The sequence below is a fragment of the Lissotriton vulgaris genome, chromosome 5 (genome assembly GCF_964263255.1).
Source record: "Lissotriton vulgaris chromosome 5, aLisVul1.2, whole genome shotgun sequence".
NCBI classification, from domain to species: domain Eukaryota; kingdom Metazoa; phylum Chordata; class Amphibia; order Caudata; family Salamandridae; genus Lissotriton; species Lissotriton vulgaris.
The window spans coordinates 272,235,544-272,263,339 of NC_141693.1; the positions used below are offsets into that span (position 1 = coordinate 272,235,544).

The 27,796-nt window shown below is 48.5% G+C and overlaps 1 protein-coding gene across 2 annotated transcripts in view; it reads right to left on the minus strand.

Annotated features, from left to right (window-relative positions):
- Window positions 1-27,796, minus strand: part of PIK3CD (phosphatidylinositol-4,5-bisphosphate 3-kinase catalytic subunit delta) — a 766,219-nt gene that overhangs the window by 354,761 nt on the left and 383,662 nt on the right. For both annotated transcript variants that reach the window (XM_086921389.1, XM_086921391.1), the window contains exons 7-8: window positions 8,701-8,850; window positions 8,257-8,346 (exon numbers count right to left, since the gene is read on the minus strand). In XM_086921389.1, the coding sequence (XP_086777515.1) occupies window positions 8,257-8,346; window positions 8,701-8,850 (240 nt within the window). The remainder of the gene's footprint in view (window positions 1-8,256; window positions 8,347-8,700; window positions 8,851-27,796) is intronic.

Genomic DNA, 27,796 nt, shown 5'->3' on the forward strand with positions numbered 1-27,796 from the left:
CTGAACTGATGCATGACATTTCTTGAGAGCGGACAATATTACATGGTCTAACTTGGAGTCCATCCTATGGAAAGCAGAACCTTAAGGCATGTACTTTTTCATAAGCCGTGGACTGGACTCCTTAGGCATGGCTGATACAAGAGATTCTTCCTCTACTACATACAGCAAACCTGGGATAAGGAATAAAAAGGGTCAATGTGAATTATCGTCTGAAGTGTCTCTACTATAAATTATATTGCAATACGAGTTATTATGGTCAGATTGCAAGCCCACTGAGCCAGAACGTCTTAGAAAGTTGAGATGTCTTTAACAAGTGAAACTTGTGATGTGGAGCCAGTCAGCAAAGTTAGAGTACAACAAGATAAAGTGTCATTGTCTGGGCCCTCACAAGATCTAACAAGAAATGGAGATCCTCTTTTGTCCACATTTGAGCGGGAGCTCATCTTCCTCATTGTATCTGGAGAAGAAAGGCGTCACAATGGAAGAAATTGGCATCAGGATAGGTGAAAATCGAAGAGACTGAGGTCTCTTCTGAATCGGCAACAGAGATGTTTATTTACACACAAATACTGGTTTCAAAGCAGAAAGAGGAAGCAGCTGGAGATGCTTCAATGCCATCAGCAATGGGTCTTCTGATGGTATGAGGAAGCCTGAAGGTGTAAAGTTTTTATGTGTCCAAGATAGTGTGTTCTCAGCATCACTTCATCTTTAGCTAAAAAGAATGCGTCAATGAAAGGTGCCTCAATGTCGATTTGTGCAACACCGAGTGATGTTCTAATGCTAAATGATAAAAAGCAGTGTGTATTGATGTTGCATGAGTCTGTGACGTCATGCGGGAAGACTGGGTGCTTTGATATTGAAGATTTACCCGACACCTCGTGATGCTGGGGCTTTGAAATCGATAAGGATCTCATTCTCCATGGTTCCATTCACCAGCACCAAGATAACTGAAGTCAAATGAAAGTGCCAATGTGGCAAAACCGGAGTACAGTGGTGCTTTTTTCTCCTCAGAGTTGTTTTCCTCTCTTGATCTCCCTCTGGTAGAGTCCACCAGGACTAAGGACAGCATTGCAGAGTTAGTGGATCATTCCATGGTGACTGTCAACTTTCTTCTACATGTCTTCGGACCAGATGTCCTTTTGTTTAGCTCTCAGTCTAATGCCCTCCCTGTCTTTCTGTGTCCTTTTAGACATTTCGGATAAATAATTAGATGGCTTAGTAGAGTAAGATACAATAACACAAACAACGAAGGCCTATAGTAGCCTTTTTTCTCCCACAAGAGAAGGACTACCTCCCAGAAAGTAAAGCATGAGGAATGAAAAATATAACAAAAAATGCTAAAGAAAGCCTGAAAAGCTTCTTCAGAATGAAAGACATTGAATGGAGTCAAGAGAAATAATGCTGATGAAAAAACTGTACAAAAAGTACGTTCAAAACATCCACAGTGAGCGAAAGATGGGATGGTGGAACAGACGGACTCAAGAGACTCTGCTGTGGCACAATGGCCATTTCCCCCAGTTGCTGGACCTCCCTGGATTCCGCGATTGGGACAACATCGGAATGTCTACGCTGGGAGATGTTATGCACGGCACTGTGCTGAAGTCCTTCCAGGACATTCAGACAGCCTTCCAGATGCCGAAGACTCAGTTTTTTTAATATTTGCAGTTTCGGCATGCAATTGCTCCCAGTCTGGAGGGTATGGACTCATTGCCGGAGTTTAGTCCCGTGGAAGCCAAGCTTTTTATGGGGGACCTACTTGACCACACCATCTCCAAAATCTATCAATCTCTGATTATGCATTGCTCCCCTTCCCTGCAGTGTCTGCGGAAGGCCTGGGAGGGAGATGTAGGCCAATAAGAGGAGGAGGACTGGACAGAGGCTCTGGCTTCCCCACGTGGGGCGGCTATTGCCATGCGCCTGAGACTTATTCAGTTTAAATACCTTCACCGGGTTTATTTTACCATAGTTAGGCTCTGGAGTGTAGCTTTGGTGGCTTCCCTGGAGTGTCTCCGATGCAGGCGGGAGGAGCGGACCCTGATACATACTGTATGGCACTGCATGGCAGTGGCTCGCTTCTGGAGAGGGGTGCTAACTTGTCTCCCGGAGGTTCTGGGATGTGAGCTTCCGCACTCCCCAAAATTAGTTCTCCATGTGATGGAGAGGATCGGGGGCAACATCTATAAGCGCCATCTCCTGCTCCTAGGCTTCACATTAGCAAAGAAAGATATAGCTAAAGCATGGAAGGTGGTAGCTGCCCCATCGGTCTCAACCTGGAAAAAGGGCCTAGACTTTAATATGGGCCTTGAGCTCCCCATCTTTGAGGCTAGAGGATGTTCTAGGAAGCACTATAAGATATGGAAGCGCTGGGCGGAGTATCGGGGTCTGGACCTGGAGCCCCCACGGGTTGACCGGGGTCGTAACTTAGAGTTGTCGAATGGCCTACCCATTCCTTGCATTTCCTTATGTGCAGCTTATGATCCCTCAATTGATGATGGTATGGTGGCTATTGAGCTTTTGGGTGGACTGATAGTAGATGGGTTCCATCATATTGTGTTCTGGATTGTGGAGACATTGTTTTTGGTGTCTTTCATGCGGCAGTTATCTCTGGGATTCAGAGGTCTGCATTATATGTGCTATTTTGCCGAATAAAAATGTTTAAAAAAATAAAAAAATCCACAGTGTCCCAAGACTTCAATCTTACAAACCAGAAAAAAAGAGCGGTCTTTCCAAGGCAACTCAGTAGGCAGGCGTCACAGGATATGAAAGCCCTGCAGTCTCAAAGTGTAGGATGTCTTTTAAGCTTTTCTAATGTTAGGGTCTATCTGGCTTAATTTTCCTTCTTTTTTAGACTAGTCTGCCTTGTTAGGTTCTAGGCTCTGCAAGGAGAAACAGTCCTAAAACAATTTGGAATATGTAATCTCTGATAGGCTCTGGCGAGTGCTTGCCTGCAATAGGTATGTTGGACTCTTGGTCAACCTTGAGATTTATGGATTTAAAGTATTTTGGGGTCGATGCACACTGCACGGGAATTAGTCTACTATTCATGACTATCAGCGAAGACCCTATGATGCATCATTCTGTTTCTGTCTCCTGCAACTGCCTGGAGGCAGGGAAGGGTTTTAGGAACTGGGGTACATAGAGCCCATTACTGATGCTGTGTAAAGACAATTAAGAGCACGGAAGAGGACATAATTGTGCTGCACCCCTCACTGCTATGGACGCGCTCTACCTTAATCATCAAAGGCAGAATGAGTCAGGCGATGACAACCACACTGTCAAGCTAACAACAACAGCCTGGCTCTCCTTTCACTGCCCAGGCTGACCATACGTACATGCCCTTCTCTAAGCTGCCCACTATCGCCCCAAATTCGAAGTTTAGATACAAACATGACCATGCACAGAGTGCTCACACAGAGATCTTTACAATCAAAACAACAACATGTTGTCTTATCCCCACAAGGATGGTTCCTAATGTGCATGCTCCCAGAGGTCCTACTACATATGCATACAGACCATCCACAGATCCGCCCACAATTATCCACAAAAACACATACAAACGCACACATGCAAGCTCACAGCCAACTCTAAAGACAAACACATAAAAGGCCCCCAACAATGGGACCCACAAAAACGTGTTGCTGACCTTCAAAGTTCTTCCAGAGTACAGATGTTACCCTTTGTAACGAAGCCTGCATTGGAATGCGGGATCTCACTCTTCCACACTGGATGCTTCTCACCCAAACAACATGGCTTCTGTGAAGGGGAACTGGGCCTGGTCCACCTTGGGTTAGGGGAATCAGCTCCAATGTTTCATCTAACAAATTTGGATCTTTGGAATTATCTGGCATCAAAAAGATGATAATTTCGGGCCTACTGACAAGGCTCATCCTGTGCCCATGCAAAAGGGCGCTTTTCAGACTGATGCAGAAATATATGATGGTTTCAATGCAAGTCACAGTGGGTCTATGGAGTTTACTCTATAACAATCCAGTTCCGTGATTAACAGTTTCAGCCTGCTATGGGCGCTGCCATCAAAGGCACCCGTATCCCAATACAATAGTATCTATCCATTTAATGACAAACTGCTTTTGATTACAGCAACGGCTGGTGTAGAAGGTATGAGTGGCAGTCAGTGCACACTTCTCAGCCTCCTCATTTCAGAGGAACGGTCATGGTCTTGAGGCCTAGAGGGTAAAGCTGGTGACGTATAACTAGTGTAACTGCTTTCTCCAATTCGGCACCTTTCCAATCATGTCTGGTTCTCTTGCACACATCCCAGCATCCTCTTTTTGGAGAAAGGAACGCGAGGCCTAGCAGATAAACCTGGTGACATGTAACTGGTTTCTCTAATCTGGCTCCTTTCCAATCAGGTCTGGTTCTCTTACACACATTCCAGCATCCCCTTTTTTGGAGAAAGGATTGTGAGCCCTAGGAGGTAAAGCTGGTGGCGTATAACTAGTTTCTCTAATCTGGCACCTTTCCAATCATGTCTGGTTCTCTTACACACATTCCAGCATCCCCTTTTTGGAGAAAGGATTGTGAGGCCTAAGAGGTAAAGCTGGTGACGTGTAACTGATTTCTCTAATCTGGCATCTTTCCAATAATGTTGTCGTTCTCTGGCATTTGATGGAAGGAACGCAAGAGAGAATGTTGTGAGAAGTTGGCCTGGTATATGCTGTTCACTAACTTCAGTCCCTGGTCACTTCAGGGTGATCAGGGGCTTGGTAGACAAATGCCCTCCAATGTCGGTGCTTCAGGTGAGAAGACTGGATGGGTCAGTGTCTGAATCGAACATCACAAAGCCATGGCAAATGCAACCCACGCGGGCAGAGTAAACAAGTCACAGTGAGGACCGGCAAGGTCCTGGAGACTCCAAGCTATGGGGAGTCAGGGCACGTCTGGAGCAACCAGGGTAGCCCAAGAGAAATCAAAGTTACCTTCACAGGGACCCACAGGCCAACGAACCAGGGATCGCGAAGGGACCTCGAGCTGAATCACAAAGTAAAGGCCAACGGAGCACTCATGGAGTGGAGGCCGGAATTCTTCAGCGGAAATACTGCTCGGGGTCAGGACTACACGTAGCCCAAAGCACAGCCTCAGGGATTGCCTAAAAGCATATGCTGCTACAAAAGTACACAGTGCACAGGGGTTCGGGTTGCACGGTCCCCACGAGGGCTACTGGTCTCAGAATTGCTAAGAGAGCAGATCGACCTCATAGACGCTCAGGAACCCACCTCCTGTGTTGCAGAAATCTTCGGAGTCCTCAGGAGCTCGGGAGATGCAAACCGGTCAGATGCGTTATGGTGCCTGCTTCAGCAGGGGAGTAACTCCTTTATTCCAAGGGAGATTCTTCACTCGTCCAGCGTAGTGTAGATCGTAGTACTTGGTTTCTGTATGCAGAGTTTAGTCCAGGAAAAATCTAAAATCCTGTTATCAGGGCTCCTACTTTATACCCAAGGAAGGGGTTGGAAAAGTTGGAAAAACTCTGGGGTCCCACCTATGGGAGGGTTAGGACAGAGGGGTGGTTACACCCATGTCCTTTGTCCAGTTTCGCGCCAGAGCAAATGACTCCTGCACGGTTTGTGCTGGACTATGCACAGGGACACCAAATGTGCCCCCAGTGCAGACTTTCAGGTAGTCTCAGAGTGCAGCCACCCAGCCCCAATACACTAAATCCTGTCTGGAAGGTGGTCACACCTCCTTGTGACAGGAAACCTATTGTCAAGCCTTCCCCTACTCAAACTCAGCTCAGCAGCAGGAGGAGGAGGGCAGACGCATGTCTGTGGCTGGCCGTATCCTTTTTGTGATGCCCAGGTCGAGAAAGCTGGTACCGGGTAGATCGGTGACCCACAGTAGTGGTTCTACAAGGGAGGAATCATTCCTCCCACACCAGTTACTGGTGTGGGAGGTATGATTCCAAGGTGTTTGACACCAAACACGACATGTTTCTAAGCAGCCGTTTTATAGTTAGCAGTTACAGCGAGGTTATAAAGCACTTAAGCATATATGGTTTGGCTGCATCACAGACAACCCGGAGATTAAATTCCGAAGGCTGCAGAGGGGCTTTGCTCATGTAGGGGCACCCGCTCACACAAAACCCAGGACCCTGCCTTCAGGATTGTTAGAGCCTGCCATAGGGGTGACTGACAGGTTTATATGTGAAGTGATTTAGAATAGATATAGGTAGCCTATATCTAAGTAAGGGGTGCATTCACCACCTTACACAGGTAGCAGTACCAGAACTGTGGTGTTGGTTTGAATGGTCTCCCAGGGATGGCATAATACATGCTGCAGGCAATGGGAGGCCTCTGGGGTACCTATGCCCTGGGTACATGGTGTACCATATACTAGGGACTTATAAGGGTACCCCAGTATCCAATCTGGAGTGTACCTAAAGTACATGCAACAATTTAGAGGAGAAATCAGCAAGGCCGGGGTCCTGGATAGAAGGATCCCAGCCAGTCTAAGTCAAAAACAGTGATTCATCAGCAAAAAGTGGGGGTAACTATAAGAAGCAGATCCTACACTCCTAAAATGTGAAATGATATGATATGCAATGATAGAAATAGCAACAATATTTGTATAATCATTAAGATGTAACCTTCTGAGAGAATTTCAAAATGAACTTCTTGTGACTGTACAGCCGTTTAATGCTGGAAGGCGCAGAACCATGTACAAACCATTCTCCGTTTGAGGCATCCAAAGATCTCAATCCCACTTACCCCAACGCATTTTACGTAATAAACACTAGATTATGTTAAACTGTTAAATACTGCACTGAGTGGAAACTCCACCGACAATATCGACTGCATAACTGCTTCCACAGTAGGGGCCTGTGTCCGACCTCAGGGGGAGAGGTTCAAATCCCGGGGGTCAGCCTTTCATTCTTCTGAGGTCGATAAAATGAGTACCATTGAGTTGGGTAACAATAAACATCGGTTACTCAGCGCAAAGATACCCTTCTGGGTGAACGTGTGCTACAAATAAATGCAAGTTATGCTTATGTTACAGATCCATACAAAATCACTACTTTAGTCAGAATAGGCGAAATGCGTCTTTATCATTCTACACAGCAGATGTTCGGACCCCAATCAAGGGCTTGCCATATCTCGCCCTGCAGCTGAGAGCATCCCTGCACTACTAAGTTCCCTCCAAGCTGCAGAGAAGGGGGTCCCCGGCAAGTTCACGGAGGCAAGCACAGTGCACGTCACTGACGGCGAATTGTCATTCCAAAAATACACTGAGTCTTCAAGAACTTCCTCCCCTGTCGACTCGCGGAACAAAAACTCTGAACAGTTTAACCCTAGGTATGCACAGCATTTTGCTAATCTCTGCAGCATGGTGTATTCAACCCCCACCCCCCTCGTACCCTCGCCGTTCTCTGTATAGCTTTCCAGCTAGAGGTTGGTATTTTAGGTCAATACTGAGAAAACCCCCCGGCTTCGAGGAATCAAACCCTAATCTGGACTCTTAACACTTCCTGTTTTTAAGTAGTCGACAAACCACACTCCAGAAGCATGATGGGTAACTGTGGTTAGAGGGACGGGTTTACCTGACCATCAACTGTTCACAAGTGTTTTCAACAATCAACAAATAAACAACCAGCAACAAAAAAGGGTTAAAAGAAAATCAGGTGAGAGCCAAACAGCAGGAAACCGGTTTTGGAGGGAAACGGAAAAAGAAGGTAGACGGGGCTGAGAAGATGGAGGAGAAACGAAGAGAAGAAACAAGGGGCAAGCGGAAGATTTAAAATGAAAAAAGAAAAGGGAAGGAATACAGAACGAAGTGAACGGTAACACGAGTTTTAGACAAATATAGAAGAAAGGAAGTGGTGAGAGCGCACAAAATGTAAAAGATAAAAAAATGGAAGAAAGGAGATGCAAGAATGAGAAAGAAAGTAAAGAGAAATATGGCTCTACAAGAAAGAATGGGGAGAGACAGATAACTACATGAGGAGAAAAGAGGAGAATGTGCAACTGTGTGACAAAGGAGACCATGCTCAGAAAAGAAAGTGGGTAAAGTGGGTGAAGAGGGTGATAAAGGAGTTGAGGGGAGAGTAACAGCGGTAAAAGGAGACAAGAATTAAAGAGGGTACACAAGAGGTGGTTAGGGCACAGAGGTCAGAGATTATGGGATTTAGGTTGCAAAAAAATGAGCTGGAGGGATGAGGAAAAAAAAAACCTTTGAGGAACTGGAGGATATAAAGAGATGGAGGGTGTGGGAGAACCAGGAGAGTCAAAAGTAAGTTTAACCAACCTTCAATCCATCTTCTGCATTCACCTTGCAACCTTGCACCAGGTCAATGAAAAATGGCTGTTCAAGACTCCACATGGACACGCAGGCTGGCTATGTGGGAACAAAAGTGAGTGAGTACCAAGTCACTGAACAACAAAGGACACACGCCATCCCTAGACTCGCTTTTAATCAGACTACCCAAAAACTACACGGGAGGTACCAAGATACTAGACCCAAGTGGAGCCAGTAGACATGTCAAGCTCCTCCCTTATAGCTGTACTGGGCAGGTTTTGGGATCTCTCGCGCACACCATCTTGATAGGCTCAAGGAACTTTGTTTAGAACCAAACAGATAAAATGATATTGCTATTCATCGACAAAAAAAGACGCCTTGTGCTCTGTCGATCCAAATCACGTACCAAGCCTGCAGTGACAGCAGTCTGAAGGAGAACATATTCAGACTCACCTTTTTTTCAGGAAGAGGCGGTGGCTTGATGCGTAGCTTCGGAACCTGTGCGATACAGTTGGCTTGGGCATCCTGCATTGCAATAATGGAAGAGCAGTGAACCATCGTAAGGTGAGGATTGATGCCGCGATACAGGCAATTGCGGATGTACTGAAAGAAAAAAAGCAGGATGACAATCCAACTTTACGGGGTCTACCAGCAGGAGGAATAAGGAAGAAAACAGGATAGATAGATAGATAGATAGATAGATAGATAGATAGATAGATAGATAGATAGATAGATAGATAGATAGATAGATAGATAGATAGATAGATAGATAAGGCCACATTCAGGAAGCCACAAGCAGGTGCTATCCTGGGGCTTGAAGACATTTGCAGGTCAGGTCCAAAGTCCATCCTACTATGGCTCTGCAAACTAGGCCAAGTACAACGCCTTTAGCATTTGACTCTGTGATAGCAATGGCAAGTATTCGCTAGCCCAGCAAAAGGCTTAATCAAACTTTTATAGGAACCTTGTTTTCTCTTCCCTCACTTCAGTGTCTAGGTCTCCTCCCTCCAGCAGCAGGAAAGTAGCAAAATGCTTCTACTGTTTTGGAAAATATCCTTGCCTCCATCTTACGTGAACGGCAATGTTAGGGGTATCGAAAGTGGATTCCAAAGGTTTTCATTTCTCTGGTTGACTCGAACTCTATGCATGCACCACTTAGGCTACACACACAATTTACACTTAGGATGTTAGTGTTAGGAGTTGGGTAAGTGCCTACAAGCAGAAATTTAGACAAGTGCGCCAGTAGGCTCCACTACAGTAACACAGATGAAAAGGAATTTACAGAACACAGTATGCTGTCACCACAGCTAACCCATTACAAGGATAGTAGACCAATGTCTATCAATGAGAGAGCTTTTGGCGATCTCCTCCAGGCCACAGGACAAGTCCAGGACATTAGGCTAGGCCCCTGCTCACACTAGTTTAGTGTGACGTCGAGGTCAAAATCAAAATCCAGGATCCAATATATATATATATACAGTTGGGCACTTGGAGCATGACTACAGGGGACATTCATGTGCCAACAAAATATCTATCTATATACATACATATATATACACACACACACATGCATACAAATATACATATTACCTACTAGTGGTCACCAGTAGGTAGTTATAGTAAGGACCTAGTTTCCGAAAGAATGGCGTTTTTTGTGTTGCTAATAACTTTGGCGCCATTTGACGAATCTTCACAAAATTTTCAAAACCAGTTTGTCAGTCACTTCAGTTGCAGTCTGGAAAGTTTCGGGGTGATCCATTGAGCTTGGGTCAAGAAAAACGCAGGGTACCAAAACACGTTTTCGACATGCATTTTTCACATAGGTATTTTAAAAATGACTACAGACTGAACTGCTGAAAGGAATTATACCAAATTTGTCAGACAGCTAGATCTTGGTTCAGAGCGAGAGCTGTTGGTAATTTGGTGTAAATCTGTTCAGTAGTGAAGTTAGAAAAGTAAAAATATGAATGTATAGCCAGAGACGCGGATTCACACACCAACAGCAATGCCGTGATTAGCTGGCCACAATTTGAAAGGAAAGTTGCGGCTGCCATTTTGTGCACTGGGACTCGGTTCCCAGAGGGGAAAATTAAAATATAAAAGTTATAGAAGGGGTCAGGGTAGAGGTACCCTGACCCCATGGGGCTGATGGAGGGGTCTGTGAGAGACCCCTCATGGGCAAGAAATAGTCCAAAAATAGTTTTTGTTTGAGTGCTCGAGGGTCTGGGTTTTCTCAGCTGTGCTCAGTGACCCCCTGCATGATCCAAGGCAGATCCCTGGATATGGACACAGACACAGACACAGGCATACACACAATCACCCACAGACCCACTTAGCCACTCATGCACTCACACACCCATAGTCACTAACAGACCAACAAAATCACTCACAGACCCACACTCATACAGCCACTCACACACACACTTTCTTACAGACCCACAAAATTACTCCCACCCACCCATACAACCACATATACACCCACTCACACACCCACTCACAGACCCAGCCACTCACACACCCAGTAGCGGCTGGTAGGAAAAGTGGATGAGGGGCAGGGGTAGGTGAGGGAAATAAAGAAAACATACAAAATCCCTGCTGGTGCCGTTGCCATCCGTTACAAGCCACCGTCTTTCCTCTGCAGGTTAGGAACCAGGATGCACCCAGGCTTCCAGACTCCTCGATAGCAGCGTCGTGATTGGTCAGAGCATCGGAGTTCGGCGCTCAAAGAGAAAGAGGAAGTCTGGGCATGTTCTCCACCAGGCTGTAATGCAGCCTGGGTGGAGAACATGCAAAGTGCACATGAATGTTTGGCCTTAGTGGAGGAGCCAACGCTGTACACACGCACACTCTCACTCTATAGCCATCACACACCCACTCGCACATACACCCACTCTCACACTCATACAGCCATTCACACACCCACTCACAGACCTACAAAACCACTCACAAACCAACTCACAGACCCACACAGCCACTCACACACCCACTCACACACCCACATAAACACACAAAATCACTCACACACCCACCATCAGACCCCCACTCGAAAAACAACACACACCCACTCACAAACCTACACACCCACTCACAGTTCCAAACAACCACTCACACACCCAAACAAATACTCACACACACACCTACGCAGCCACCCACACACTCAATCACAGACCAACAAAACCACTCACACACCTACTCACACCAACACAACCACTCACAGACCCACTTACACACACACACACACACATTCACACAGCCACACGTATAGCCACATAGACACCCCACACAGTCAGTTATACACTTCTAGAAATTGCAATAACATATTTTGTATTAAATATGTTGTTGTTTTATCATTGAATGTGTGCTTTTGGTTGGGAACAGAACCACAGAGCCATTATTATTTTTTTTTTTAAAGAAAGGTTTGGTGCACAGTTTTGATAGAAATACTACATTAGTTATCTTACCTTCATGTTTTAATTTTTAGTTTTAAAATATATAAGAATGAATGTGCGAATACAATTTATTTATAAACTTGTGAAAATGCAAATTAGTAAATTGAACTTACGGGTCAAATGATAGTACAAATTATATTTAAATAAACGGCGAAATTCACTTAAAAAAACAAAGGTTGCAGGGACCTTACAGTTCGGAAATAACATTAAAAAAACATAGAATTTCACTGAAAAAAACAAAGGTTAAAGAGACATTATAGTTAGGAAATAGAATTAAAAAAGCCTCAGTGTGTAATGTTTGTAATTGGATATTTACTTATGTCTTTGGGGGGAGCTGTACCAGCGGACGAATCATTGGCAATCATGTTTATACACTTTCACATCAGTTCTTAGGGTTAGCAAAACACAAGCGTTATGTTCTCATGAACCAAGGTTCTGGGGACATGTCTAAAATTCTTACATAAAGTCGTATCGGACTTTCACGTTAATCAATCCATTTCCCTACCCACTTTCTTTCAGCACCGTGTCACACCTGCTGAAAGGACTCTCATTTCCTCAGACAACTGGTGAGTCTCAAAGTTTTATCTGGACAGATCAAAAGATAGCCACGGTCAAACCAATTGTTTGTAAACTATAGGCCGGTCTGTACAGGTCTAGCCACGTACAAACAGTCCATATGCTGATGGATAGGATCTTGCCTTCTATTATACGATCATAAGGTAAATAAGGTTCTGTTCTGTACACCGAAATCTTGCTACACCAGAGGGAAAGCGGCTACTGCTACTTTAATGAGAAATGTACCAATAACTAAGATCTGTAAAACAGCTACATGTAGATCTGTTCACACATTTACCAAACATTGGGCTAGATATACGACCATTTTTTGCATGCGTAAATGATGAGTAAGTAGTCCATGGAGGCGATGCCGTGGGGTGCGACTAGGTCGGCCATGGTATTGGTTGATGCTGTTTGAGGTCTGGGGGGCCTGTAGGCGAGGGTGCCACTTAGGGTGGCTCTGGGGCTGGCCTGTATCTGGAAATGGAGGTGTTCGGTGGTGGACTGGGAGTTGCTCGTGCTGGAAGTGGTGAGTCGGAGGGAGCTCTTGTGAGCGATGGCAAGTCCTCTTCCCGGGTGGGTGGGGCGGTCCTTCCTCTGGATCTTGTATCTGTCAGAGAGGGCTGTGGCGATGTCAGGGTCAGAGGTGGAGTGCGTCCAGGTTTCCGTAAAGAAGGTGACGACAGGGGAGATGGTATTGAGGAGGTCCCAGATCTCTAACGCATGTCTGTGCAGGGAGCACACGTTGAGAAGGATGCACCTCAGGGCTTTAGAGGTGTTGGCGTTCGTCGTGGGGGTGACCGCCGTGGGGGTGTAGAGAGTGGTGAAGGTTCGGCGGCAGTGTCGGCAGGATAACTGGTCGTGGGTGGATTTCAGTGTAGACATATGGCAGTTGTTGTTCCTTCTGGGGGTAAAAGCGAGGAGGGCGGCTGAGTCGTAGCGGTGGGTGGTCAGCGATCCAGGGTTTTTGGAGCTGGTCGGGTCGCCGACAGGCGCAGACAGGCATGCCTTTGGCACGTTTACCATTAAATAGGGACGGGGAAGGGAAGTGCAGCTGGTAGGCGGGAGTGGGAACAGCAGTGGGAGGGGCCGCAGGTGCAGCAGCGGGAAAAGGGCAGCGAGAAACGAGTACGGAGGAGAAAACAGGGGCATAGGCACAAAAAACTACTAAAAATGGCAGAAAACCGAGTCACAGACAAACAGGAACAAAAATTACAATAAAATTACAATGAAAGACAGACAAAAGACACAAAGACAAAACGGGCACAACTGCGCAGACAGACAACAGTGGAACAGCAGAAGAACAATGCTTTCCCACTGGACCACCAGGGATGAGGCGCAGGCAGAAGCCTGCAGGTGGAGGAGGGCCTTAAACACCTAACTGGGAGAGAGGAGTCTGGGTCAGCGGCCGGCGAGGCTACAGCAGAGCTGCTTGGGCGGAAGGCAGGACTCTGGCCAGGAGGTCAGAGGTCCTGAAACGACTTGAGGACCAAGTCGCCAGACTAACTAAGCAACAAGAGGAAGTCATGGTGTGGCTAGGAGACCAGGGAAGGAAGAGTGTGCCGGAACAACATTTGTGCAGTGGGGGTCCCCGAGGGGACGGAGGAACAATCTGTCGATTTCTTCATGACAGACCTAATACTTCACACACTCTGCCCCAAACCACTATCTACCTTCTTCTCAGTAGAGAGAGCACATCTGGGTAACCACACCACGTACGGGGGACCCCCAACGCACGATCCTGACCAGAATCCTAAATTTTAGGGATTAAGATGCTATTCAAGCGACCAGTGCATGTGGAGATGTGCAATATGAAAATGTGACCATCAGGTTCTTTCTTGACTTCAATCTTCAGGTAGAGACAATGCCAAACATTTGACTCTGTCAAAAAGGCCCTCAGAGAGAAAAAATTAAACATACGATGATGTATTCTGCCAAATTAAAAATAATTGCGGAGGGCAAATCGCATCTCTTCCTGTCCCCGGAAGATGCATGGGACTCGCTAGATGGTGGGGGTAAAGTGGAGAGTAAGAGAAACAAGAAAATAGATACAGGACTTGAGGAAATGTCAGGCACACACAAGTCATGACATCCGGCCCATTCTCTAGAGCAGGTGGAGAGAACAGCTCTAAATTGAACATGAACATTGCCAGCTGTAAGACGAGGGAACAATTCAGGACGGGGGGGGGGGGGCCTTACTGGGGAGCCGGGCAGTCGGGGTTGTGTGAATTGACCTCCCTGGCTGATGGAGGGTTGGGGCCATACATCGAAGCAAAAGTAAGTGCAATGATGAAGTCTCAATGTATGGGGGTGACTATTGATGAGACAGTTGATTTGTAGGTAATGGCGGCGGAGGTAGCACTCCCCCCACAGCTTCATGCACAAGTTTGGGCGACAGGGACTGTGCAGTGTGGGGAAGTGGGACCTAGTTAGCTCACTACGCAGGGGGGCAGAGAGGGGGTATTATTGGGGAAGGTTACAATTATTACACACACACACACACACAGTTATGCTCAAATTAAACAGCGGTGGAGAATGGCAGGGGAGGAGGGAGTCGATGAGGCTAGAAGGTCCGGTGGTCGTCCAGGAGTCAGACAAGAAAACCTAAGCAGATGCATATTTGGTTGTGGAATGTGAATGGGCTGGGAAATAAGATCAAGAGAACCCTGGTACTTCAGCACATAAAACGCCATTCCCCAGAGTACGTTATGCTTCAGGAGACAGGCTTAAAGGGCAATCAATACAAAGCATTAGACCGTTTCAGGCATAAACTCCTAGTACATGCCGGCTGTTCTACAGGAGCACAGGGGTGGGTATTTTGGCCAAAACATTGACACCATTTGTAATCTGCAAGATATGGTGTGGTTTGCAGGGCTGCTATGCGGCCTCGTCGGGCACCTGGTAGGACATCACCTTGAACTTGTGCTCTGTATATATTCTACTCAGAATACATACAGAGTCCCTCCCAAAACTGGGGACTCTACTTTTGGAATTCCCGAGAGGCACATTGCTGATGAGAGGTGTTAGACCTGACATCCTTGGCGTGGTTATTCCCCCATCTTTTGGCCTCTGACTCATGTATTTTTGATGCTGTGCTGGATTTCGTTTTTGCTGGTGTAGATGCTTTGGACCCTCTGCCACTGCTGAACAGTGTCAGAGGGTAAGTGCTCCCTCTGTAAATTGTCATATTGATTGGGTATACCTGATTGGCATATCTGTATCACCATGAAGTCCCTAGTAAAGTGCACCTTGTGTGCCAGGGCTGGTGATGACAGATGCTACTAGTGGGCCTGCGGCGCAGATTGCGCCACCCACATGAGTAGCTCTAAAATGGTGTCTCAGGCCTGCCAGCGCAGGGCCTGTGTGCAGTCAGTGGACTGTCATGTCCGCCTGGCCAGTGTCCCCACTGGCTGGGCTTAACCCTCCCCTGTCTGTGCACATCAGCCACCCCTATAGAAGGCTCCAGGTACCCCCCTGGGCAGGGTGCAGTGTATGGATAGGGGAGAGCAAGTACTAGTGCAGGTAACATGCACTGGTGGAGAGCAGCAGCCACTTTGTGTGCTCACTGCTGTAGGGCTGTAAGGCTCCCTAGGGTAACATGGGGAGTCTGGTCCCATTGGACCCCAGCCTATCTCCCTATAGGAACAAGATGGAACATCAATGAAAGATATCCCTGAACTCAGAATTAAATGACACATCTTTTAGTGAAGGTTGTTTTTGGATCCTGGGGTTGAGAATAGCACTTTTAGGAAGTGGCTGTTCTTCTGTTTAAACCTCTCTGTGTGCTTGGGCCTGTGTGTGTGGAATGCCTGCGTGACAGGAGCTGCAGGGCCCCGGAGGGGGTTGGAGTCAGCCCAGGGGTGAAAGGCGACATCTGTTGCCCGGGGAAGGGGAGAGAGAAGCGCCTGATAGTGCTGGGCTGTGCCTGCCTGACCACCGTGCTGGCTAACTCCCCTGCCGGCCTGCTGTCACCTCTGGCCCTGAAGCTGTCAGGAAGAAGAACGCCAGAAACATTCCAGAGCCAAGGACCCCCTTGCACCAAGGACTTCAAAGGCGTTTAGGGGTATAAGGGAAGGACCCTTTACTACAGAAGATTAGATTCTGAAATTCTACAATCAAGAAGGACCCTCGGCTGGAAGAAGGACGGCTGGAGAACTAAAGGAAGATTGCCTTGCTGTGTGCTCTAAGGGCTGACCTGTTCTGCTGTTGCAACTGAAGCTGAGGAGGAGAAAGGGACTTTGCTGTGAGCTGTGACCCTGCCTGCTTGAAACTACAGAGACTTTGCTGTGTGCTGTGTCTCCACTGAATCTCCAAGGGCCTGAGAAGAGCTGGCCTCCTGTTGGGAACCCAGGGCTAAAGGTTCCTAAAGCTTTGCCAGAAAACAGCTGCAAGATCGGGCTGTTGTGGACCTGGGGCGTGTGGTATTCAACTGCGGAGCGTGAGGAAGGGATCGGTGTGCTCATCGGCACATTCCCTGTGAGGGTTGGAGGCTTGTGGCGCCTCCCCTCGTGAAGTCCGCTCCAACGTGGTGGGGAGGTCGAGAGGGGGTCTCATCGGGACCAGCGCCCTTGAAAACCCTTTGCCGCCAAATCACCACCGCGGCCCGGGTCCAGGAACCCCCCCGTAACTTGCCTAGAAGTCCAGGCGCTGCCGCGGCGAAGAACGAAGCCGCCGCGCTCCCATTGGTGGAGGGAGCCGAGCCCCCTCACTAACGCCGCGACGGGATTGGCCCGTGCGGCGCAGCGTCATCAGCAGTGCTTGGCCGTGATTGGCCTAGGGAGCGGAGCGTCATCGTTGCTTGTCCCGGGAGCCGCGCTGCCATTGGCTGACTCCCGGGTGCTGTGGAGGCTCGCCTGAGGAGCCGCGACGGGATTGGCTGCCTGCGTTGAAGCTGCAGGAGGTGCCGAGGAAGTGCCGTGATCACCGCCGGGACCGGGAGAAGACTGACCTGACCTCGCCGAGGGATTCTAACAGCGTCCCGCACCCCTGGCCTGCCGTCCCAAACAAGGTGAGCCTCACCTCCTCCCCCGCCGCTCGTTGGATTGTCGAGAGCGGGCGGGAGAGGAAAGGGGACCGGCCGGGGCGGGGACGAGGGAGATCTGCACGGCGCGGTGCGCCCGGAGCCTGAGAACGAGTGAGGCTGTCCCGGGGCAGAAGAAAGAGTCCCTGGGCCGCGCGGTGAGGCGCATCTGCAGCGCTTGAGGCCCATTGCTTTAGGGGCTGATTCTCTGGCATAGTTCAAACGCTGGCATTGTTTTCTTTGCTCGTTTTGAGAGCGTTCCAATTATAAATCAGTGGCCATATTTTCTTACCTACTGATTAAAGAGACTAGAGACTTGAGACTGTTTTGTTTTGATTCTGAGAACTGCCTATTTACAAGAACCATTACGAATTAAGTGCAACCTTTAAGATAAAGTGCTAAGTTGTCTACAGAAGTGATTATCATGCAACCGCTTCATTTACATGCTGAAACTAGATAAAGTTATATATTTTTATAAAATATACTTACCTGTGTGGTCTCAGTTTGTGGTGGATTGGGGATTATTGTTGTGTTAAGTGCAAATATTATCCACGTTGCCTCTGTTTAGCCTAGACTGCTCGCGCCATGCTACCTTGAGGGTGAGCGGGGGTTATCTCAGAGGGTTATTCCTTCACCCTGACTTGAAGCAAGGGTCCCTACTTGGTCTAAGGTACTTACCTGTGCCAACTAGAGACCCCCGGTTCTAACATTGTTGGACAGCGGTGCGGATTTTGAACTAATAATTGCACTTGACCTGCAGTGATTTCTTGTACATCACTAGTCTAGTTTAGCAGCACAGGTTGCGCAAGATTTTTTTCTTTTTGGTGAAACCTTTTTGTTGAAAAGGTTAGGAAGCATCATGTCTTTGAAAGCGGCAAGCGTGAGAGTAGAATTGGAAGTGGAATTCGCAATTCAGGAGTTGTACAACTACAGAAAGGTTCTCCTGAAACAATTCTGCAAACAGCTTGGATGCCCAGTGAAGGGCAGCGCAAACAAGGAAGAGTTACAGAAATCTCTGAGGGCCTGGTGGGAGGCCAAACATGTTGTCTCAGAAGAAGCTACTGAAGTGGACGGCACACAGGAGAATGTTGTTTTGCTCAGTGATTTGCCAGTGCGGTCAGCATCTAAGGCTGGCAGCGACCACTCCAGTAGGAATATTTCTCCAGAGGAAGTGGAGGAGAATCAAAGAGCTAGGGCCCATGAGATTGAGATTTTGAAACTCCGAGCGGACGCCGATGAGAAGAAACTGCGCCTGGAAGTTGAGAGAGAGGCGCAGGAGAGAGCGGCGCAGGAGAGAAGGCATGCTCTCGCTTTGGAGGAGAAGAAGCTCCAATTGGCTCATGAGAGGAGCATGCAAGAGTTGGCCATCAAGTATAAAGAGAGGGTGTCCAGTTCTAATGGTGGCAGCGCACAGCCAGTACAGGCGGGTAAGGTATACATACCAAAGGATCTGGTACAGAATTATCAGAGGGGTGAGGATATTTATGCGTGGTTCAGAGCGTATGAACTTGCCTTAAAGATGAATGAAGTGCCTGAGAGGAATTGGGGAGCAGGATTGTGGAAGCATTTTGAGGCCTCTGGGAGGGATGTTTTGGCACCCTTAGACGCAGAGGATGCTTTATCCTACTCCGCCATGAAGGAGGCTTTGTGCCTCAGGTATGGGCTCACTGCTGAACAGTACCGCCTGAAGTTTAGGAACTTCAAGAAGCTTGATTCAAGTACTTGGGTGGAGTGTGTGAGTATGTACACGCGTGCACTGGAAGGTTGGATGAAGGGCAGCAAGGTTACTGATTATGTGGGGTTGTGTCACTTGATTAGTAGGGAGCACTTAAGTAGTTTATGTGTCCCAGAGCTGCGCCAGCATCTTTTGGATAGCAAGTTAACTGATCCCAGTGAGCTTGCTAAAGAGGCGGACCGGTGGACTAGCACCAGGGTCCACAAGGGGGTGGTAAGTACCCCAGCCAAGGGTGGACAGGGTCCCCAGCAGAAGAGTGGGGGGGACACGGGTAATCAAAAGGAGTCTTCTAAAGGGCCCCAAACTGGTTCCCAGGAGAAGGTGTCTCAACCCCCCAAGTCTAAGAAGTCCTGGCCCCGTAAGGGCAAGCAGGACAACAGGCCCCCGCCTACCTGCTTTACATGTGGTGAGGTGGGGCACATTGCCCCCAAATGTCCAAAGAAACCTCCAGCACCCTCTGGTGCTCCAGCACCGGCGTTGGCCAGTGTAGCTTTGGGAGGGGATTTGATTTCTAGTGAAGAGGAGGGGTTAGCAGTGATGACCCTTGTCTCTTTAGGAGACCAAGAGATGGCCCAGGAAGCCTTGCTGCCCTTAAACACTAAGAAATATGGGCAGAAGGTGACCATCAATGGAAAGGAGATAGACGCTCTGAGAGACACCGGGGCCAGTGTGACATCTGTCAGGTGTCAATGGGTGTCTGAAGAGCAGATCATTCCCAATGTACTCCGTCCTGTGGTGGCAGCTGACAGTTCAGTGCGCCTCTGCAAGTTGGCACGGGTTCCATTTGAGTGGGGAGGAGTCTCCGGTACATTGGAAGTTGTTGTAAGTGATGCCTTGCCTGTAGATTGTCTATTAGGTAATGACCTGGAGAGCTCTCCATGGAAAGATGTAGAGCACAGGACTCACTTGGAGATGTTGGGTTTGCCTGCGTGGATCTGTGTGTCCACCCGGGCCATGACAGCCAGAGAGGGCGGTCTAGCAGAGCTGGAGCCTGGAACAAAGGCCCAGGAACCTGCCAAGAGAAGAAGGGGTAGAGGGCGCGGGAAACCGGCCCCCACTGTTCCCACGGTCCAGGAGGAGGCAGACCCAGAGGGGGATGCCCTGGAACCTACAGGGGAACAGGTGGCCGAACTAGGGGAATTGCCTGAGCTGTCCCAGTGGCAGCAGGAAGGTGGTCCCTCCAGGGAGGAATTCTGCCAGGCTCAGAAGGAGTGCCCTTCTCTCGTTGGTGTGCGGCAGCAGGCTGCCGACCAGGCCGCAGGCCTGGGGTCCAAGGAGCATTTGATCTACTGGGAGGATGACTTACTTTATAGTGAGCCTAAGTTCGCTGAGCCCGGTGCAGCCCGAGTGCTGGTAGTGCCCGAGCGCTTCAGGAACTTCCTACTGGGTCTGGCTCATGACGTGCCTCTCGCAGGACATCTGGGGCAAGACAAGACCTATCACAGGCTTGTCACCCATTTCTACTGGCCCCAGATGAAGAAGCACGTCGCTGCCTTTTGTAAGTCTTGTCAGACTTGTCAGGCCAGTGGCAAGAGTGGAGGGAAGTGCGTGGCACCCCTCCAACCCTTTCCCGTGGTGAGCACCCCTTTTGAGCGGGTGGGCATTGACATCGTGGGGCCCCTGGACCCCAAGACAGCCCAAGGCAACAGGTTTATCCTGGTCTTGGTGGACCATGCCACTCGGTACCCGGAAGCCATCCCGCTCAGGACGGTCACAGCCCCAGTGGTGGGCCGTGCCCTGATGGGAATCTTTTCCCGGGTGGGATTTCCCAGGGAGGTGGTCTCAGACAGGGGGACAAACTTCATTTCTAGGTATATGAAGTCCCTGTGGGCGGAGTGTGGGGTGACATACAAATTCACCACTCCTTACCACCCCCAAGAAAATGGTTTGGTTGAGAGATTCAACCGCACCTTGAAGGGCATGATCATGGGCCTGGAAGAGCCCATGAGGCGGAAATGGGATGTCTTGTTGCCATGCCTGTTGTTTGCCTACAGGGAGGTGCCTCAGAAATCCTTAGGGTTCAGTCCCTTTGAGTTGCTGTATGGCCACCCTGTCAGAGGGCCTCTTACTCTGGTGAAGGAGGGGTGGGAGAAATCCCGTGGGAAAACCCCTCAGGATGTGTTCAGCTATGTGCTGGCCATTCGCAACCAGACCAAGCGCTTCAGGAAGCTCGCTCAAGAGAACCTGGAGGCTAGCCAGGAGGAAATGAAGAGGTGGTATGACCAGAACACCTCTCTTGTGGAGTTCCAACCTGGACAGAAAGTGTGGGTGATGGCGCCAGTGGAGCCCTGTGCGCTCCGTGACAAGTGGTCTGGGCCATACGAGGTGGTGGAGCGCAAGAGCGAGGTTACCTATTTGGTTAACCTGAAGACTCCCAGGCAACCCCTGAGAGTGCTACATGTGAACCGCCTCAAACCTCACTTTGAGAGGACTGAAGTGACTATGCTCATGGCTACAGATGCTGGAGGGGAGGAGGATAGTGATCCTCTCCCTGACCTCCTGGCAGTCAAGGAGCAGGATGGGTCAGTGGATGGTGTGATACTCTCACCCACCCTGACCCCAGAGCAGCAGAAGGACTGTCGCCAAGTCTTGGGTCAGTTCGCCCCCCTGTTCTCCCTGACCCCAGGTGTCACCAAGTGGTGCGTCCACGATGTGGACACCGGTGACAACCTGCCTGTGAAACAGAAGTTTTACAGAGTGGCTGACAAGGTCAGGGCTAGCATCAAAGAAGAGGTTTCTAAGATGTTAGCGCTAGGGGTAATTGAGCCCTCCAGCAGCCCCTGGGCTAGCCCAGTAGTCTTAGTGCCTAAGAAAGCTGCTACACCTGGTGGTCCCCCAGAACTCCGTTTCTGTGTGGACTACCGCGGGCTCAATGCGGTCACCAAGACTGACGCGCACCCCATCCCCAGAGCTGATGAGCTGGTGGATCGGTTGGGAGCTGCCCGGTACCTGAGCACTTTTGATTTGACTTCAGGTTACTGGCAGATTGCCTTAACTGAGGGGGCCAAGGAAAGATCAGCATTTTCAACACCCGAGGGGCACTTCCAGTTTCGTGTCATGCCCTTTGGGATGAAAAATGCCCCGGCCACATTCCAGAGACTGGTCAACCAGGTATTAGCAGGGCTGGAGGAATTCAGCGCAGCATACCTGGATGACATTGCTGTGTTCAGCTCCACTTGGGAGGAACACTTGCAACACCTCTGCGCAGTGTTGAAGGCCTTGCAGAAGGCAGGCCTCACTATCAAGGCCAGTAAGTGCCAGATTGGGCAGGGATCTGTGGTGTACTTGGGACACCAGGTGGGGAGCGGCCAGGTGGCGCCCCTACAGGCGAAGATTGAGACCATTCTGGCTTGGGAACCCCCCAAGACCCAGACTGAGGTGAGAGCCTTTTTAGGACTCACCGGGTATTACAGACGGTTTGTCAAAGGTTATGGCACCATTGTAGCCCCTTTGACAGAGCTGACATCTAGGAATCAGCCCAGAAAAGTGAATTGGACTGAGGCCTGTCAAACTGCTTTTGACACCCTCAAAACTGCCATGTGCACAGCACCGGTGCTTAAGGCACCTGACTTTTCCAGTGAGTTCATTGTGCAAACTGACGCTTCAGAGCAAGGCGTGGGAGCAGTACTCTCACAGATCAATGAGGAGGGCGAAGACCAACCAGTGGCTTTCATTCGTAGGAGGCTACTCCCCAGGGAACAGAGATGGAGTGCAATCGAAAGGGAAGCTTTCGCTGTGGTCTGGGCTCTGAAGAAGCTGAGGCCCTACCTGTTTGGGACTCACTTCCGTGTTCAGACCGACCACAGGCCCCTCAGATGGTTAATGCATATGAGGGGCGAGAATCCAAAACTGTTGAGGTGGTCCATTTCCCTACAGGGGATGGACTTCACGGTGGAGCACCGCCCTGGTTCAGAACACGCCAATGCTGACGGTCTGTCCAGATTCTTCCGCCTTAGTGATGAGGACTCCCAAGAGGTTGGGTAGTTCTCCCCACTTTCAGCTGGAGGGGACACGTGTTAGACCTGACATCCTTGGCGTGGTTATTCCCCCATCTTTTGGCCTCTGACTCATGTATTTTTGATGCTGTGCTGGATTTCGTTTTTGCTGGTGTAGATGCTTTGGACCCTCTGCCACTGCTGAACAGTGTCAGAGGGTAAGTGCTCCCTCTGTAAATTGTCATATTGATTGGGTATACCTGATTGGCATATCTGTATCACCATGAAGTCCCTAGTAAAGTGCACCTTGTGTGCCAGGGCTGGTGATGACAGATGCTACTAGTGGGCCTGCGGCGCAGATTGCGCCACCCACATGAGTAGCTCTAAAATGGTGTCTCAGGCCTGCCAGCGCAGGGCCTGTGTGCAGTCAGTGGACTGTCATGTCCGCCTGGCCAGTGTCCCCACTGGCTGGGCTTAACCCTCCCCTGTCTGTGCACATCAGCCACCCCTATAGAAGGCTCCAGGTACCCCCCTGGGCAGGGTGCAGTGTATGGATAGGGGAGAGCAAGTACTAGTGCAGGTAACATGCACTGGTGGAGAGCAGCAGCCACTTTGTGTGCTCACTGCTGTAGGGCTGTAAGGCTCCCTAGGGTAACATGGGGAGTCTGGTCCCATTGGACCCCAGCCTATCTCCCTATAGGAACAAGATGGAACATCAATGAAAGATATCCCTGAACTCAGAATTAAATGACACATCTTTTAGTGAAGGTTGTTTTTGGATCCTGGGGTTGAGAATAGCACTTTTAGGAAGTGGCTGTTCTTCTGTTTAAACCTCTCTGTGTGCTTGGGCCTGTGTGTGTGGAATGCCTGCGTGACAGGAGCTGCAGGGCCCCGGAGGGGGTTGGAGTCAGCCCAGGGGTGAAAGGCGACATCTGTTGCCCGGGGAAGGGGAGAGAGAAGCGCCTGATAGTGCTGGGCTGTGCCTGCCTGACCACCGTGCTGGCTAACTCCCCTGCCGGCCTGCTGTCACCTCTGGCCCTGAAGCTGTCAGGAAGAAGAACGCCAGAAACATTCCAGAGCCAAGGACCCCCTTGCACCAAGGACTTCAAAGGCGTTTAGGGGTATAAGGGAAGGACCCTTTACTACAGAAGATTAGATTCTGAAATTCTACAATCAAGAAGGACCCTCGGCTGGAAGAAGGACGGCTGGAGAACTAAAGGAAGATTGCCTTGCTGTGTGCTCTAAGGGCTGACCTGTTCTGCTGTTGCAACTGAAGCTGAGGAGGAGAAAGGGACTTTGCTGTGAGCTGTGACCCTGCCTGCTTGAAACTACAGAGACTTTGCTGTGTGCTGTGTCTCCACTGAATCTCCAAGGGCCTGAGAAGAGCTGGCCTCCTGTTGGGAACCCAGGGCTAAAGGTTCCTAAAGCTTTGCCAGAAAACAGCTGCAAGATCGGGCTGTTGTGGACCTGGGGCGTGTGGTATTCAACTGCGGAGCGTGAGGAAGGGATCGGTGTGCTCATCGGCACATTCCCTGTGAGGGTTGGAGGCTTGTGGCGCCTCCCCTCGTGAAGTCCGCTCCAACGTGGTGGGGAGGTCGAGAGGGGGTCTCATCGGGACCAGCGCCCTTGAAAACCCTTTGCCGCCAAATCACCACCGCGGCCCGGGGCCAGGAACCCCCCCGTAACTTGCCTAGAAGTCCAGGCGCTGCCGCGGCGAAGAACGAAGCCGCCGCGCTCCCATTGGTGGAGGGAGCCGAGCCCCCTCACTAACGCCGCGACGGGATTGGCCCGTGCGGCGCAGCGTCATCAGCAGTGCTTGGCCGTGATTGGCCTAGGGAGCGGAGCGTCATCGTTGCTTGTCCCGGGAGCCGCGCTGCCATTGGCTGACTCCCGGGTGCTGTGGAGGCTCGCCTGAGGAGCCGCGACGGGATTGGCTGCCTGCGTTGAAAACAAAAAAACTCAAAATCTTAAGTAGCAAGAGAAAGTTTGGCAGAGCTCAAAGGAGACTCCCTAGCACAACGTGCGGTAGAAAATCTGAGGGGCTAAGGTTCTCCCAGGAGTGTTCTAGAGGGTGAGAGGTCCTGATTGGTTCAGGGAAATGTTTAGTCTCTTTTACATAATGACTGTTATGGGCTACAAAATGGAAATGGGCCTAGGCCTTTTTTCTGTTTTGTATTTATCCAAGTATTGCTTTTTTCGAAACCGGGAACTCCCATCTCTACGACGGGGAACGACTCAAGCGAATCTATGAAAGTTCCAATACTGGAGTGAATATATATATATATATATATATATATGTCTTGGCTAACGAAGAAGACCGCTCAGTCGAAACGCGTCGCCAATAAATATTTCCAACACGGACCCTCGAGTGCGAGTCTTCTGTGTTCTCCCTAACAACTGGGACATTTGCTGTGTGATTTGAAATAACACGGGGGAGAGCCCAGCATTCGTCCTCGCAACTTAACGTGGATGCGACCTCTAAAGACTGAAATTAAGATCGTGGCTGCCTTTGATCAAACGGCGGTTTGCAGTGAGTTGGAAAACGACACCGGTGTTTGTTCATACCCACAAGGCTCCACACGTACGAGGAATCGAAAGGCGACCTACGCGGCCACACGGACTCAAGTGCAACCGGTAGAGCGCCGTTTGGGAGTGTCGGAGGACACAAACAGTTACGGGAGTCTCCTGGTAAGTGACAACGACTTTGCATTTGTTTGTCCAACATGCTGAGTTTCTGCTGAATGCTGTAGCGAGTGTAAACAGAGCTCAACCACTTTGACATTCAATTCGAAGAGCCACTTTTGCCATAATCAAAGCTTAAGTAAACGCTCACTTCACTAGTGCTATAAGGAATAAAGCGCCAATTTAAACCTTTATTCATCAGAACAGATAAACTTTCTCCCATAAGAGTTCACGAACTAGTCAAATTAAGTGAACCGCATTCAACCATACGAAAGTTATTGCCTAACCTGAAGAATCCTACTGTTCAACTATGGAAAAACGAGCAGCAGATCGTCTGCAGAAAGCTGAAAATATGTTCTTAAAACAGAAAACCCAACTGGATGGCACTAATAAAACAACCACAAGCAAAAGCAAAGATGCCACAACTAAACAATTATTCCAGCAATTGGAAAAATTACATCGTAAAGAAATCTCACGCGGATGGGAAATAATAACGTTGGAAAAATATTCTGAACTTGGATTAGTACCCAGAGGATTAAGAATCTTTACCCTACCAAACCATCCTGACAGAAGCCCGGAAATGCTTGAAGAGTGGGGATTAAACAATATGGAATGCTCTAAAAGGATGATCCACATCATAATAAAATATGCAAAGAAAAGTGTGGATGACCTGCTTATCAAAATAGCAGATGTGGAACAACAAATACAAAACTCTGGTGAAAATGAAGATATAATTAAAAATCTGAGATCACAAATGGATAAAAATCTTGATAAACACGACTCTGAAATACAGGAAAGAAAACAACGCAAATTCAGGCGTGATGAATCCGACTTTGAAAATGGAACTATTTTCACATTTGCAAAACGTTTTGAGGTATTAAAAAAAACAGAAATTGACAGTACCTCAAAGCTCAGACAGTACTACATCAGTAAGCGAACCGGAATCAGAAATTAGTGATGGTGAGCAAATAGCTGCTGGTTTCAGGAAATTTTCTTTTTTAGAGGAGATGGAGATCCTCTACAAGGATCAACAAACACCGAAAACAGCAGGAAGAGGCAGAGGAAACCAACCGACACGAGGAGGAGGAAGAGGACAAACAGTGAATACAAACCAAGGAGGAAAACCAGGAGAAGTAGGAAGCCGAAGGTATCCGTTGCGCAACAGGACAGCCTCAAAAAAATATTAAATACAAGAAACAAATCTGCAAAAATGGATCCCAAAGTAATTGTGAATTTATCAGATCATGTCCTGTCCCAACATGAGACATCAGTCCTGAGTAAAGGATTATCCTTCTGTCCCGACAAGCATCACAATGAGGTGGAAACCCGTATTGATGTATATAAATATATACGGAAATTAAAGTTAAAAAAGTTCTTCTCCAAAAAGAATAGAGATACAACAGAACTGAGCACACCATAACTTGAAACATTTACAATAGCTGATGCTACAAGTTTAGAGACAGCTTACCAGTTGGCGAATCAAACTGAAGAAAATGACATGACTAACACTCAAATAATAACGGAAATGGGAATTCATATAGCCACTCAATCAAAAACGAGCTTTAAGAAGACATCCAAATTCTGTCCCATCATACATCCTGGCAATCGCATTGATGTATATCATGATCTGGTGGCAGCAGAATTGGAATCAATGACAAATGTAACAACAAAAAGAGAGAATATAAGCAAACAAGAACATTTAGCTCTAAAGGCATTACAATTAAACCCCCTTATTGAAATCAAATCAGCTGATAAGGGGGGAAATATTGTGATTCAAAATAAAACAGATTATGTAAAGGAAGCTGAGAGGCAGTTAACGGATCCCAATAGCTACAAATTACTGGCAAAAAATCCGGGTTTTGAAATGATGTTGACACTACATAGGAAAATCAGTGATTGGTATGAAAAAGGTCTACTAAATAAAGAAGAAAAATAATTTCTGACAGTGCTACATCCTACAACACCCACAATGTATTTCTTACCCAAGATCCACAAAACACTGATAAATCCGCCGGCTAGAACGATTATTTCAAGTTGTGAATCTTTATGCGAGAATACAGCCTCCTATGTTGACTATTTCTTGGCACCAATTGTCCCCTCCCTAAGTTCATTTATAAAAGACACTGGGGATTTTATCCGCAACATCATGAACACCCATTGGCACGAGGATTAT